Here is a 13,098-nt window from a genome sequence, read left to right as displayed (position 1 = left end):
TTTTTTTTTTGAGACTGAGTCTGGCTCTGTCGCCCAGGCTGGAGTGCAGTGGCCGGATCTCAGCTCACTGCAAGCTCCGCCTCCCGGGTTTCCGTCATTCTCCTGCCTCAGCCTCCCGAGTAGCTGGGACCACAGGCGCCCGCCACCTCGCCGGGCTAGGTAGAGATGGGGTTTCACCGTGTTAGCCAGGATGGTCTCCATCTCCTGACCTCATGATCCGCCCGTCTCGGCCTCCCAAAGTGCTGGGATTACAGGATTGAGCCACCGCGCCCGGCCTCCCCATTTTTTTTTTTTTGAGACGGGAGTCTGGCTCTGTCGCCCAGGCTGGAGTGCAGTGGTGCCATCTCTACTCACTGCAAGCTTTGCCTCCCGGGTAATCACCATTTTCCTGCCTCAGCCTCCCAAGTAGCCGGGACTACAGCAGGTCACCACGACCAGCTAATTTTTTGTATTTTTAGTAGAGATGGGGTTTCACTGTGTTAGCCAGGATGGTCTCATCTCCTGACCTTGTGATTCGCCCACCTCGGCCTCCCAACGTGCTGGGATTACAGGCGTGAGCCACTACGCCCGCCCATTTCCCCACCTTTTAGCCAAAACCTGAAGGTAACTCTAAAGTGGATTAAATTGGGATAAAAACCTCCTGTAATAGTGCATTACTATTACTTATTTTGAAGAATTATTTTTAGCAATATTAATTCTCATTCTAGAGTTGACTTTGCCCTTTAAAGCCTTCCTCAGATATGCCTTGTGACATTTCCTTTGTCGTTTTTCCAGCATACAACGCCTTCCTAAACAAGATACAAACAGTTCCAGTTGTGTATGTACCAACTCTAGGAACACCACAGCCAGGTAAAAAAGCCTCTGTCCTCTCTTTGAAAAGCTCAGACATACACGTTTAGTTCACTCAACTTTTCCCTCTTCTTTAGGTTCTTTTAACTCCACAACTTCTCCCCCTCACTTCATGAGTCTACAACCTCCACTGGCCCAAAGTCGGCTGCAACACTGGTTATGGAGTGTAAGACACTAATCTCTGCTTGGACAAGTTCCTTTTAACTGTAGGGGAATGAAGATTTCTAGTCCTAGACAAGAAGCCTAACAACAACTTCTACATTAAGTTTCCAGATAAGGCTTCTGAGAACTATAAATAAAGCATCCTAAGCTGTTTCTTAAAACTGGTGTGTTGGACTGTGTTGTAGAGAGTTAACTGTCAGATGGGCGTGGTGGCTCACTGCCTGTAATCCCAGCACTTCAGGAGGCTGAGGCAGGAGGATCACCAGGTCCAGCAGTTTGAGACCAGTCTGACCAACATGGTGAAACCCCGTCTCTACTAAAAATACAAAAATTAGCCGGGCATGGTGGCAGACACCTGTAATCCCAGCTACTTGGGAGGCTGAGACAAAGAACTGCTTGAACCCCGGAGGCAGAGGTTGCAGATCGCACCACTGCACTCCAGCCTGGGAAACAGAGCAAGGCTCCATCTCTTAAAAAAACAAAAAACAAAAACAAAAACAAAAACAAAAAAACACACACACCCAACACAACACTTGAGATAGTATCACAATTAAAAAAACAAATTTACCCAATGAGCCTTAGGTGGTTAAAAATGCCCCCAAAGGGACTTTTAAAGTACTTGGCCACTTACGTGCCCCAAATGACTCTAATATTCTTCTCTTTCTGGTTGCCCCTGAATACTTGAGACAGGAACTTCCTAACACTTAAACAAGACAATAAACAGGATTTATCCAAAATGTGTTTATTGAGATGGTTTCCCACTCATCTTGATTCAGAGTGCCTTTAGTGCTGCTTCCTCCTAAAGGAACATCCTGGAGGAAAAAGATTCAGAGATTAGCTGATATCAGTCCAGGTATTCTGCCCACCTCTCCCACAAAAGAAGCAGATGCATGATGATCCACCACATCTTTTATTTTTCTCAACTCTTAGCTACCTACTCATTTATATATCACTTTGGTCACTTCATATGAACTTGAGCCCTTTTATCACCCATTGATCCCCGCTTTAGACAGTAGTGCTTTGAGATTAACCCGTAGTTTTTGGTAGTATCTACTTGAAAAAAAAAAAAATTTATAAATCCAACACTTCCTGTCAAAAAATTTACATTATACATGGTCTCTGTCACTGTAAGACTGAAAGATCCTGAGAAATGTTTCCATTTCTAGAAAACAAACTCAAAGCCCCAAATCACAACATTAGTACACCATTTACCTTCTGTAAGCCTTGCTTTTCCTCCTGTAGGCTGGCAGAGGACAGTGGAGCAGCCAACACACAAAACTACCGTTTGTGCATGGCTAAAGACCGTGGTGATTTTATAGCATCCTGAAAGAAAAACAGATAACATTTTTTTCCTCGATTACACCCATATCTTTCGTGCACTTATGCCCAACTCATCATCCATTACATTGTTTCCCAACACAAAAAAAGTAGGGATTGTATGTGAAATGTGATGGGACATCACGCTGAAATGAATCACTTCTCCTAAGATGCAAAACTTTGCCAGTCTCATACATTCGAATTTTAAGAGTATCAGAGAAAATATTTTCCACAGGCGAAGAAACTGAAGCTGCTGGACAGCTTCAAGGATATGAGACAGCTCACACTACAACATTTTCCAACTGTTATTGTCCAGTGCTTTCCCCACTACAGCAAGCCGTCTCCTCACCTGGGCATTTCACATCCATGAAGTAGGAATTGGGGCTCTGCACCAGGCGTTTCTTCTTGTGTTTCCTCTTCTCCTCTTCTGGGGAGGGATGAAGGAGATCCTTTGCGAGCTAACAGGGACAGAAATGCAGAGATTTAGAAACCAACGGCGAAAATGGGATGGTCGAAAACAGCCCCCACTGTCACACACCGCGGAGAGCTCGCCCCTCGCTGCCCCTGGTGTCTGCGCAGCTGGGCCGCCATCTTATCTCCTCTCCGCTCCCGTCTATGCGGGTGGCCCGTGGGCCGCTGCGGTCCCTGGAGTTAATGTCCTAAGAAGTGCAGAGGGTAAATGAGAACCCTCTACGATCCGAAATCAGCGTGAGGGGAGCGTGCAGACAGAACAGCGAGATCTCCGCCGAAACCTGGACCAAAGCACTCACAGGCATGTTCCCGTGTGGGTAGGTCGTCACCGCCGGAAAAGAGCGAAAGCGGAAATCCTGCTCCTTATATTGTGCACACTACAGGAAATGACGCAAGGCTCTTGTGCCACCATGCTTGGAAGGTCCTACTTTGGTCTGATGCGGTGGAGAGACAAGAGAGCTGCCATTTTCGGAAGGTCTTTAACTGTTAGTTGTGACACATATGCGTCACCATGTTGAAAGGGTTACCTTGCTAATTTGAGGTCAGCGTTTGATCACTATCCAGGGATAAATGGACACTTTTAAAATTTTGTGTCATACTTTGACATTTGGAGCCTAATAGGAAAGGTTAAGGAAAACACCAGGGAGAAGGAGCCATATCCGGGACTTCCGTACTATTTTTTAAATACCTATATTCTTAACTCTTTTTCTATTGGTTTAATTTAACAATTTAGGCCGGGCGCGGTGGCTCATGCGTGTAATCCCAGCACTTTGGGAGGCCAAGGCGGGTGGATCATCTGAGGTCAGCAGTTTGAGACCAGCCTGGCCAACATGGTGAAACCCCGTCCCTACTAAAAAAAATGCAAAATTTAGCCAGAGATGGTGGTGCATTCCTGTAATCCCAGATACTTGGGAAGCTGAGGCAGGAGAATCGCTTGAATCAAGGAGGAGGAGATTGCAGTGGACCGAGACAGAGTCATTGCACTCCAGCCTGGGCAGCAAGAGCGAACTCGGTCTCAAAAAAAAAAAAAAAAAAAAAAAAAAAGTCAGGTTCCAGTGAAAGCAGGTATACACCAGAATAAATACAGTTCAGAGAGGTGAGCACGAATAATACATTGCTAAGGACGAAAAGTCCAGATCCAGGCAAAATAAGATAAAAAGAACTGATGGATTTTTATCAGGACAATTCACAAAAATTGAAGAGTAATTTAAAGGACTGGTAAAGCTGAGTATGGTGGCCCACATCTGTAATCCCAGCACTTTGGGAGGCTGAGGTGGGAGTATTGCTTGAGGCTCAGAGTTCAAGACCAGCCTGGGTAACATAGTGAGACTTTGTCTTTACAAAATATTGAAACATTAGCCAGGTGTGGTAGCTTGTGTCCGTAGTCCCAGCTATTTGGGAGGATGAGGCAGAAGAATGGTTTGGGCCCAGAAGCTCGAGGCTGCAGTGACCTAGGATAGCGCCACTGTATTCCAGTGTGGGTGACAGAATGACCCTGTCTCTGAAAAACATAAAAATAGACCAGACACAGTGGCTCACGCCTCTAATCCCAGCACTTTGGGAGGCCGAGGTGGGTGGATCCTTTGAGGTCAGAGTTCGAGACCAGCCTGACCAGCATTATGAAACCCCGTCTCTACTAAAAATACAAAAAAATTAGCCAGGTGTGGTGTTGGGTACCTGTGATCCCAGCTACTCTGGAGGCTGAGGCAGGAGAATCACATGAACCTGAGAGGCAGAAGTTGCAGTGAGCCGAGATCCTGCCATTGTACTCCAGCCTGGGTGACAGAGCAAGACTCGATCTAAAATAAATAAATAAATAAACAAACAAACAGGTGAGACATGGTTTGGTCAGTGAAAAGAAATAGGGAAGACTCAAGGAGATAATGAGAGGCGAGAGAATAGACAAAAGGAGATTGAATAGTTTAGCTTGAGAAGGGACAAGCATGGACACGGAAGGTGATGGGGATAAGTGAAATGACAAAAGATGCCTTCTTAACAACCAGTACACATTTTTTTTTTTTTTTTTTTTTTTGAGACAGAGTCTCGCTCTGTCACCCAGGCTGGAGTGCAGTGGCCGGATCTCAGCTCACTGCAAGCTCCGCCTCCCGGGTTCACGCCATTCTCCGGCCTCAGCCTCCCAAGTAGCTGGGACTACAGGCGCCCGCCACCTCGCCCGGCTAGTTTTTTGTATTTCTTAATAGAGACGGGGTTTCACCGTGTTAGCCAGGATGGTCTCGATCTGCTGAGCTCGTGATCCGCCCGTCTCGGCCTCCCAAAGTGCTGGGATTACAGGCTTGAGCCACCGCGCCCGGCCCTCATTTTTTTTTTTTAGACGCAGTTTTGCTCTTGTTGCCCAGGCTGTAGTGCAATGGTGCCATCTCGGCTCGCCGCAACCTCCGCCTCCCGCGTTCAAGCAATTCTCCCGCCTCAGCCTCCCGAGTAGCTGGGATTACAGGCATGCGGCACCACGCCCAGCTAATTTTGTATTTTTAGTAGAGACGGGGGTTTCGCCATGTTGGCCAAGCTGATATTGAACTTCCGACCTCACATGATCCGCCCACCTCAGCCTCCCAAAGTGCTGGAATTACAGGTGTGAGCCACCACACCCAGCCTTTAATTTTTTTATAGGCAGCCAGAATAGGCTCGAGAGAGACTCCCTTGAATAATTTTTTATTTGCCGGTTGCGGTGGCTCATGCCTGTAATCCCAGCACTTTGGGAGGCTGAGGTGGGCGCATCATGTGAGGTCGGGAGTTGGAGACCAGCCTGGCCAACATGGTGAAACCCCGTCTCTACTAAAAATACAAAAAAAAATTTTAGCTCGGTGTGGTGGCGGGTGGCTGTAATCCCAGCTACTTGGGAAGCTGAGACTGGAAAATCGCTTGAACCCAAGAGGCGGAGGTTGCAGTGACCAGAGATTGAGCCATTGCACTTCAGCCTGGGTGACAAGAGCAAAACTTTGTCTCAAAAAATAAAATAAAAATAAAAATAAAGGCTGGGCGCAGTGGCTCACGCCTGTAATCCCAGGCCTTTGGGAGGCAGAGGTGGATGGATCACCTGAGGTCGAGAGTTCGAGACCAGCCTGACCAACAAGGAGAAACCCCGTCTCTACTAAAAATACAAAATTAGCTGGGGGTGGTGGCGGATGCCTGTAATTTCAGCTACTCGCAAGGCTTAGGCAGGAGAATCGCTTGAATCTGGGAGCCGAAAGTTGCGGTTAGCCAAGATCACACCATTGCACTCCAGCCTGGGCAACAAGAGCAAAACTCCGCCTCAAAATAAAAAAAAAAAAAAAAATAGCCCGGGCGCGGTGGCTCACGCCTGTAATTCCAGCACTTTGGAAGGCCAAGGCAGACGGATCACGAGGTCAGGAGATCCAGACCATCCCTGTTAACATGGAGAAACCCCGTCTCTACCTAAAATACAAAAATTTAGCCAGGCGGTGGCAGGCGCCTGTCGTCCTAGCTACTCAGGAGACTGAGGCAGGCGAATGGCGTGAACCTGGGATGCGGAGCTTGCAGTGAACCGAGATTGCGCCACTGCACTCCAGCCTGGGCGACAAAGCGAGACTCCGTCTCAAAAAAAAAAATAGGGCCGGGCGCGGTGGCTTATGCCTGTAATCCCAGCACTTTGGGAGGCCGAGGCGGGCGGATCACAAGGTCAAGAGATCGAGACCATCTGGCCAACATGGTGAAACCCCGTCTCTACTAAAAATACAAAAATTAGCTGGACTTCGTGGCAGGCACCTGTAATCCCAGCTATGCCAGAGGCTGAGGCACGAGAATCGCTTGAACCAGGGAGGCAGAGGTTGCAGTGAGCCGAGATCGTCCCACTGCACTCCAGCCTGGCGACAGAGCAAGGCTGTGTCTCAAAAAATTAATTAATTAATTAAAAATAAATAAACAAATTAAAAAAAATTTTTGAGACAGGATCTTACTCTATCACCGAGTCTGGAGTGCAGTAGCATAATCATGGCTCACTACAGCCTTGGACTCCTGGGCTCAAATGATCTGCCCACTTCTGCCCCCTAGGTAGCTGGGGCTGGGACTACAGGCGCACACCACCATGTATGGCTTATTTATTTATTTATTGTCGAAGCAGAGTCTCCGTATGTTGCCCAGGCTAGTCTTGAACTCCTGGACCCAAGGGATCCTCTCACGTTGGCCTCCCAAAGTGCTGGGATTACAAGTGTGAGCCACCACACCAGGTCTTAAACAATTTCTTTCTTTCGTTTTTCATATTTTTTTCCACCCCCAGCACACATATAGCAAGAATAATTTTTTTCTAAAGGCAGAGATATCCTTGTTTCTTTGTAGCCATGCTGTCCATATTTCAGCTTCCTGGTTACCAAGGCTACACGTTCATGGCCTATTGAGTGAGATTTCAGGAGTACTGCACCTTAAGTGGGCCATATTAAAAGATCCACGTGAAGAATGACATTTTTAGTTCAAATCTCTGTTTTCTTAAGCTATTTGGTCAGAGAAATCACACATGCGGCCCCCATTAGAGAGGTCGTTCCAACTGAAGCACCAGGAAGTGTCTAGGTAGGCTGTGAGTCTTGGGGCGGTGGGGCCGATTCTGTAAAACTAATTTACGTTTTCACCCTGTTCCACCAGGAGGCAGACTGACTCAACAAATAACCTACTTCTGCGCATCCCGCTTTTTTCAAAGGGAATTGGGATCCATAGAACTAAGGGCTTGGACAACTAACGCTAAAATTCTAGGACTGACTTTTACGCAGCCCCAGAAACCGATGATAACTTATCTTCTAGCTTCGTTGAATAGCACCTCCAAAAATCAGCCCCATTTTTTTTTTTCAATTTCTAGTGCCCTCCCTACCTTCACCGTTATTCCCAAAACTCTTTCTCTCTTCCCCTAATCCCTCTAAAATTTGTCTTCCCCTGGTCGTCGTGGTTAAACCTCTACTTCCCTTCACCCCAGACTCTCGCCTCAGAATAGAAGAGTAAGGTCGTAAGAGGGGAGCTACAGTTACCAAAAGGCTGTGGAAAATAGCGAGACAGGTAGGCCGGCCTAAGCTGGGAAGGGAAAACCAAGAGAGCAGAGGCCGGGCTGGCCGCCTTGGCCTGCCCAAAAGGGTGGGCGGGCAGGGGGAGGAGCCCGGAGGGGTGCCGCCCCTCCTTTTCCCGGAGCCTGGGCGGAGAGGGAGGAAAACTTCTTCCTGGCCTGGGCTCCGTGCTGCTCTGTTTGCCAACCGTCCAGTCCCGCCTACCAGTGCCGGGAGCTCCCCACCCCTCCCCTGGCTCCCCCGGTGTCCGCCATGGCCAAAGCCTACGACCACCTCTTCAAGTTGCTGCTGATCGGGGACTCGGGGGTGGGCAAGACTTGTCTGATCATTCGCTTTGCAGAGGACAACTTCAACAACACTTACATCTCCACCATTGGTGAGCCCGCTGGCCATGTCCCAGACCCCTACTGTCTTGTGACCTCCTTCTCAGGCTCCCGGATTACTAGTGACCCCAATTTTCAGTCCCCTTAGAGTAAGGCTCCTAAATTCTAGTCCCTCAACCCCTGGCTCTGACCCCTCCCCCATGCATGTCTCTGTATGGTAACCAAACCTCTCACCTCTCTGAGGCCTTCAGGTAACTCTTCAACTGCTGCCAGCTCCTCATTTTCTTGGTGCCATCACCTTAGTTTCCCAAAACCCACAAGAACTCTTCTCTCTTTGTCTCTGTGCCCCTCTTCCCCTACCCCCACCACTTAGACCTCTCTCGATCCATTCTCCACGTTTCCTGTATCCCTGTCTGCCACATCTTTTTCTCCCGATCCGATCTGTTAGCCTCTTTCCCTCTTGCCGACCTTCAAACTCTCCCACTGTGTCCCCAGCTCACCATCTACTTCCCAGGTTCCCTGCCCCAGTCTCCCTGCACCTCAGCTGAACAGGGGTTTGGGAAGGGTGGAACAAGGTGGCTGGGTGTGCTGGAGGGCAGCCCAAGGACTGTGATCATGAATATGCAGCCAGCTTGGTGAGGAACGTGGAAATGAGGGGACTTTTGGGGTCTCTGAGTCAGCCTGGTGACTCATCCTCCTCCCAGGGGCCCCCAGCAGGCTTGGGGGAGGTGCCCAAGTTTCTACTAAGAAGAACATTGTCTCCCCTCCTCCCTTCTTTCTTCATCTCCTCTGGCTTGGGAAATAGACAGGAAGAGTCTTATGACAATTCTGGTTACAAAGGAAAAGGAAAAATGCCCCCCTTTCCTAATTGTCTCAAAAGTAATCCTGTTTAGCCTCAGACTTTCCTAGTGCCAAGTTTGGCCCACTAGTTAATTCACATAGACTGGCTTCAGCTACTTTTTTCCTTACTCTCTACTAGGAGGGTGGGTGGAATACCAAGAGTAGAGGGCTCTAAGAAAACAGAGAAGAGGAATGTGAAAGTAATATCTGGTGGGGAGACAGAGACTGAATTCAGAGAGTTGTCAGCTGGTATAGCTGAATGGACCCAAGAGGTGGCCTAAGGATCTTAAGCCTCCATGCAGAATTTTCATCACCTTTTCCCTCCCAAAATCCATAAAACGTAAGTAAAAATAGTATTCTTGCTATACAAATACAGCTTTGGGAAAATTCTCCTAGCTTGGCATTTCCAACAAGATTGCTCCCCAAGTGCCTCTCCTGCAGAATTTCTGGTGCTGACACTGCTCCCTTCCTGTCCCTCCCATCACACAGTTTTACATGTGTGCATGCATGTCTCAACTTCAGTGCATACTTTCCACCCCTAGGAATTGATTTCAAGATTCGCACTGTGGATATAGAGGGGAAGAAGATCAAACTACAAGTCTGGTAAGTGAATCCTCTGGGACGCCTCACCAGACTTCATTTACCTCCTACACGCTTTTTCTTCTATTTTGTTTCATTTCTCTTCCTTTCCTCATTGCTCCTTCTAGCACTTCTAATCTATTTCTCTGGATGCACTCAGCTGTCCTTCGTCTCTCTTCCTGCTCTCCCAACTAGTTCCAGCTTTTTTGTAGCTCTTGCGTCCTCTGGCTACAGAGCATCCTCTTAATTTGACAACAAACAACTGTTCAGTCATAACTTGGAAACAGGCTGTGAACCATTAAATGGCACAGGCAGAATTAAGACTTGACTCTAAGTCTAGTGTTTTCTCCAAAATATGGTGAGCCCAGAGAGCCAAATGTAGACCCTGAAGGGGTTTAAGTGGTATGAAGCTTAGTGGAGGCATAATGCTATGACATATAAGAGCAGAGTGGTGCACAAATCCGGTTCTTTTACTTATCTGCTGCCTGACCTTCATGAATTATTCAGCCTATCCAAATCTGTTTCCTCTTTTTTTTTTTTGAGACAGAGTCTTGCTCTTATCGCCCAGGCTGGAGTGCAATGGCACAATCTCAGCTCACCGCAACCTCCGCCTCCTGGGTTCAAGTGATTCTCCCACCTCAGCTTCCCAAGTAATTGGGATTACAGGTGCCCGCCACCATGCCCGGCTAATTTTTGTATTTTTAGTAGAGACGAGGTTTCACCATGTTGGCCAGGCTGGTCTCGAACTCCTGACCTCAGATGATCCACCCACCTCGGCTTCCCAAAGTGTTGGGATTACAGGCGCGAGCCACGGCCCCCGGTATGTTTCCTTATTTGTAAAATAGGGACAATAATACATGTCTTACAAGGAGAGATTAAGGATTAGATAAAATGATACATACGCAGTGCTGGACACATAGCAAGCATTCAATGAATAAGCAAAGACGTCTTGTTTCTTGGGCCACTACCATCTCTGGAAATCAGGTCAACTGTCTTTAATCCCACTCCCCTTTACTGTTTCCTTATTCTGTTGCCCCACCATGTTGCAAAAGCTAAATTCTTGCGAGAGAGGAAGAATTCTTCCATTAGAGAATTCTTTCCTCTCTTCCATTCCATGAAACCTTCTTCTTTAGGGACACGGCTGGCCAAGAGCGATTCAAGACAATAACTACTGCCTACTACCGTGGAGCCATGGTATGAAGTGTGGGTCTGGACAAAGGATGAAGGATGAGGCCACAGAATATATTATGAATACAAAGGGTCAGGGGTTGAGGCAGGTAAAAATGGGAGGGGTGTAGTGTGGGTTGCAGAGGGCCCAGCGTGGCCTAGTGTTTAGACCCATGGATGGAACTTGCCGGGTCACTTACAGGGCAGTGGGAAGCCTCAATGGGAATATGGTCCAAGTTGAATTTTGTCATCTCCCAGGGCATTATCCTAGTATACGACATCACGGATGAGAAATCTTTTGAGAATATTCAGAACTGGATGAAAAGCATCAAGGAGGTGAGGACCCTCCAGAAGAGATGGGGGAACTGGATAGAACCTGGAGAATGAAGGGAGCCATAAGGATAGGCAGGACCTAACTTTTTTTTTTTTTTTTTGAGACGAAGTTTTGCTCTTGTTGCCTGGGCTGGAGTGCAATGGCACCATCTTGGCTCACTGCAACCTGACTCCCGGGTTCAAATGATTCTCCTGCCTCAGCCTCCTAAGTAGCTAGGATTATAGGCATGCACCACCATGCTCAGCTACTTTTGTATTTTTAGTAGAGATGGGGTTTTACCATGTTGATCAGGCTGGTCTTGAACTCCTGCATCAGGTGATCCACCCGCCTTGGCCTCCCAAAGTGCTGGGATTACAGGTATGAGCCACCGCACCCAGCTGGCAGGACCTAACTTTTACTTGTCTTTTGCCCCCCCAGAATGCCTCGGCTGGGGTGGAACGCCTCTTGCTAGGGAACAAATGTGACATGGAGGCCAAGAGGAAGGTGCAGAAGGAGCAGGCCGATAAGGTGAGGGCCAGGCTGAGCAATTTCTAGAACTGGGCTGGGAGGGCCAAGATAGGTTGCATTGCAGAGGACTTGGCTGCTGTCTTTAATTCAATTCTCTCCTTCCCACTTCACCCCTTATAGTTGGCTCGAGAGCACGGGATCCGATTTTTCGAAACTAGTGCTAAATCCAGTATGAATGTGGATGAGGTGAGATCCACACCCCCATCCCTGACCAAGAGAGGAAGTATTAAAAGGTAGATTCTCCTCCCTCCAAACTGATTCTATTCCCCACTTTAGGCTTTTAGCTCCCTGGCCCGGGACATCTTGCTCAAGTCAGGAGGCCGGAGATCAGTAAGTTGGTTTTGCTGGACTAGGTACAACTCTGGTGTGTGTGTGTTGGTGTTGATAAGAACTGAGGGGAGCAATGCTAAGATTTCTCATGAGGGTGGATTCACTTCAAACAGTTTATACCCTCACACCCTAACCAGCCATTCACACCATGACTCCTGTGCCCTTCTCCCTCTAGGGAAACGGCAACAAGCCTCCCAGTACTGACCTGAAAACTTGCGACAAGAAGAACACCAACAAGTGCTCCCTGGGCTGAGGACCCTTTTTCGCCTCCCCACCCTGGAAGCTGAACCTGAGGGAGACAGGGCAAAGGGACTGAGCAGGGGAGAAATAGCAGAGGGGCTTGGAGGGACACATAGGTAGATGGTAAAGAGAATGAGGAATAAAAGGAGAAGAGAAAAGGGAAAAGCAGAAAGGAAAAGAAGGAAGAGAGAGGAGGGAGAAGGGAGAGGAACCGATTGAGGAAGTGAAAGAAGGTAAGGAGGTAAGAAGAGGGAGGAGGAAAGGAAGGGGAGATGGCCTCAGGCTTCAGACCTTACCTGGGTTTTCAGGGCAAACATAAATGTAAATACACTGATTTATTCTGTTACTAGATCAGGTTTTAGGGTCCTGCAAAGGGCTAGCTCGGCACTACACTAGCAGATTTGCTCCTGTTCTGTCACTTTTCATGGTCTTTAATAAAGGCCACCATTTGCACAAATGTTCCTGTTTTGGGTAACTTGGATTATTGTCGGAATTGTTCTCCACTCAAATCCAATTACTGTATCTTCAAAGTGATTGATCTGCCTGAATCAGGCTGGGTTTCTGTGGAACCGGGACTAATCCTACCGCTGTCTCTTCCCCGCTGTTCAGTTGGTAAGGAAAATAGCAAAGAGCAGGAGCTAGAGTGATCTGAAGGTCTGGATATCCTCTTTCCGCTATGGGGTCTGGATGCCCTTGTGGGCAGAGCCTTGTCCTGAGCACAGGAAATTCCAAGCGAGAAGGACTCTTAACAGTCCTAGCCTCAGGGAAATAACTGCACCTAGTGTTTTATCCAGTGATTTGTGCAAGCTTCTTTGATTCTGCCAGCAATCCATTTAGGTATTTGATAGGCATTAATATCTGCTTTTATTAGTGAGGAAAATGAGAAGTTCATTTATTCATAGATGTCTATTGAGTAATTTAAATATATATTGAGCGTCTACTAAGTGCCAGGCAC

The 13,098-nt window shown here is 47.8% G+C and overlaps 3 protein-coding genes across 9 annotated transcripts in view; 2 read left to right on the top strand and 1 right to left on the bottom strand.

Moving 5' to 3' along the window:
• The window catches only part of NUP210L (nucleoporin 210 like), a 170,117-nt gene extending 168,945 nt beyond the window's left edge, over window positions 1-1,172 (top strand). For both annotated transcript variants that reach the window (XM_025405070.1, XM_025405061.1), the window contains 2 exons: window positions 775-849; window positions 927-1,172. In XM_025405070.1, the coding sequence (XP_025260855.1) occupies window positions 775-849; window positions 927-1,027 (176 nt within the window). In that variant the 3' untranslated portion in view covers window positions 1,028-1,172. The remainder of the gene's footprint in view (window positions 1-774; window positions 850-926) is intronic.
• Window positions 1,173-1,737: 565 nt separating this feature from the next.
• RPS27 (ribosomal protein S27) lies at window positions 1,738-3,146 on the bottom strand. Of its 3 annotated transcripts, XM_025405354.1 has the most exons (5): window positions 3,099-3,146; window positions 2,867-2,987; window positions 2,678-2,786; window positions 2,224-2,334; window positions 1,738-1,823 (listed from the first exon to the last, which is right to left on the bottom strand). In XM_025405354.1, exons 3-5 carry the CDS (start codon window positions 2,694-2,696, stop codon window positions 1,795-1,797), a joined length of 159 nt encoding a protein of 52 aa, XP_025261139.1. In that variant the 5' UTR covers window positions 2,697-2,786; window positions 2,867-2,987; window positions 3,099-3,146; the 3' UTR covers window positions 1,738-1,794. The 3 variants fall into 3 exon arrangements, with proteins under 3 accessions (XP_025261139.1, XP_025261134.1, XP_025261126.1); XM_025405349.1 differs by having other exon boundaries at window positions 2,867-3,146; XM_025405341.1 differs by lacking the exon at window positions 2,867-2,987 and having other exon boundaries at window positions 3,099-3,138.
• Window positions 3,147-7,937: 4,791 nt separating this feature from the next.
• On the top strand, window positions 7,938-12,600 carry RAB13 (RAB13, member RAS oncogene family). 4 transcript variants are annotated; one of them, XM_025405301.1, is made up of 8 exons: window positions 7,938-8,295; window positions 9,529-9,589; window positions 10,699-10,759; window positions 10,991-11,068; window positions 11,484-11,573; window positions 11,694-11,759; window positions 11,850-11,903; window positions 12,079-12,321. In XM_025405301.1, exons 3-8 carry the CDS (start codon window positions 10,757-10,759, stop codon window positions 12,154-12,156), a joined length of 369 nt encoding a protein of 122 aa, XP_025261086.1. In that variant the 5' UTR covers window positions 7,938-8,295; window positions 9,529-9,589; window positions 10,699-10,756; the 3' UTR covers window positions 12,157-12,321. The 4 variants fall into 4 exon arrangements, with proteins under 4 accessions (XP_025261086.1, XP_025261069.1, XP_025261079.1 ...); XM_025405284.1 differs by having other exon boundaries at window positions 7,944-8,199; window positions 12,079-12,600; XM_025405294.1 differs by having other exon boundaries at window positions 7,944-8,199; window positions 11,850-11,907; window positions 12,079-12,187.
• The last annotated feature ends 498 nt before the right edge of the window (window positions 12,601-13,098 follow it).

The sequence above is a fragment of the Theropithecus gelada genome, chromosome 1, assembly GCF_003255815.1.
Source record: "Theropithecus gelada isolate Dixy chromosome 1, Tgel_1.0, whole genome shotgun sequence".
Classification (NCBI taxonomy): domain Eukaryota; kingdom Metazoa; phylum Chordata; class Mammalia; order Primates; family Cercopithecidae; genus Theropithecus; species Theropithecus gelada.
The sequence above is the reverse complement of the archived record's forward strand: the minus strand, read 5'-3'. Positions and strand labels throughout refer to the sequence as shown.

Bases quoted from the DNA above. Each gene is read 5' to 3' on its own strand.
- RPS27 (XM_025405341.1), bottom strand. The intron at 2,335-2,677 runs GTGAGGAGACGG...TTTTTCTTTCAG, and splicing joins CATGGATGTGAAATGCCCAG to GATGCTATAAAATCACCACG. The intron at 1,824-2,223 runs GTAAATGGTGTA...TTTTTCCTCCAG, and splicing joins AAAAGCAAGGCTTACAGAAG to GATGTTCCTTTAGGAGGAAG.
- RAB13 (XM_025405284.1), top strand. From the start codon at position 8,076: ATGGCCAAAGCCTACGACCACCTCTTCAAGTTGCTGCTGATCGGGGAC. The intron at 11,574-11,693 runs GTGAGGGCCAGG...CACCCCTTATAG, and splicing joins AGAAGGAGCAGGCCGATAAG to TTGGCTCGAGAGCACGGGAT. The intron at 11,904-12,078 runs GTAAGTTGGTTT...TTCTCCCTCTAG, and splicing joins AGTCAGGAGGCCGGAGATCA to GGAAACGGCAACAAGCCTCC.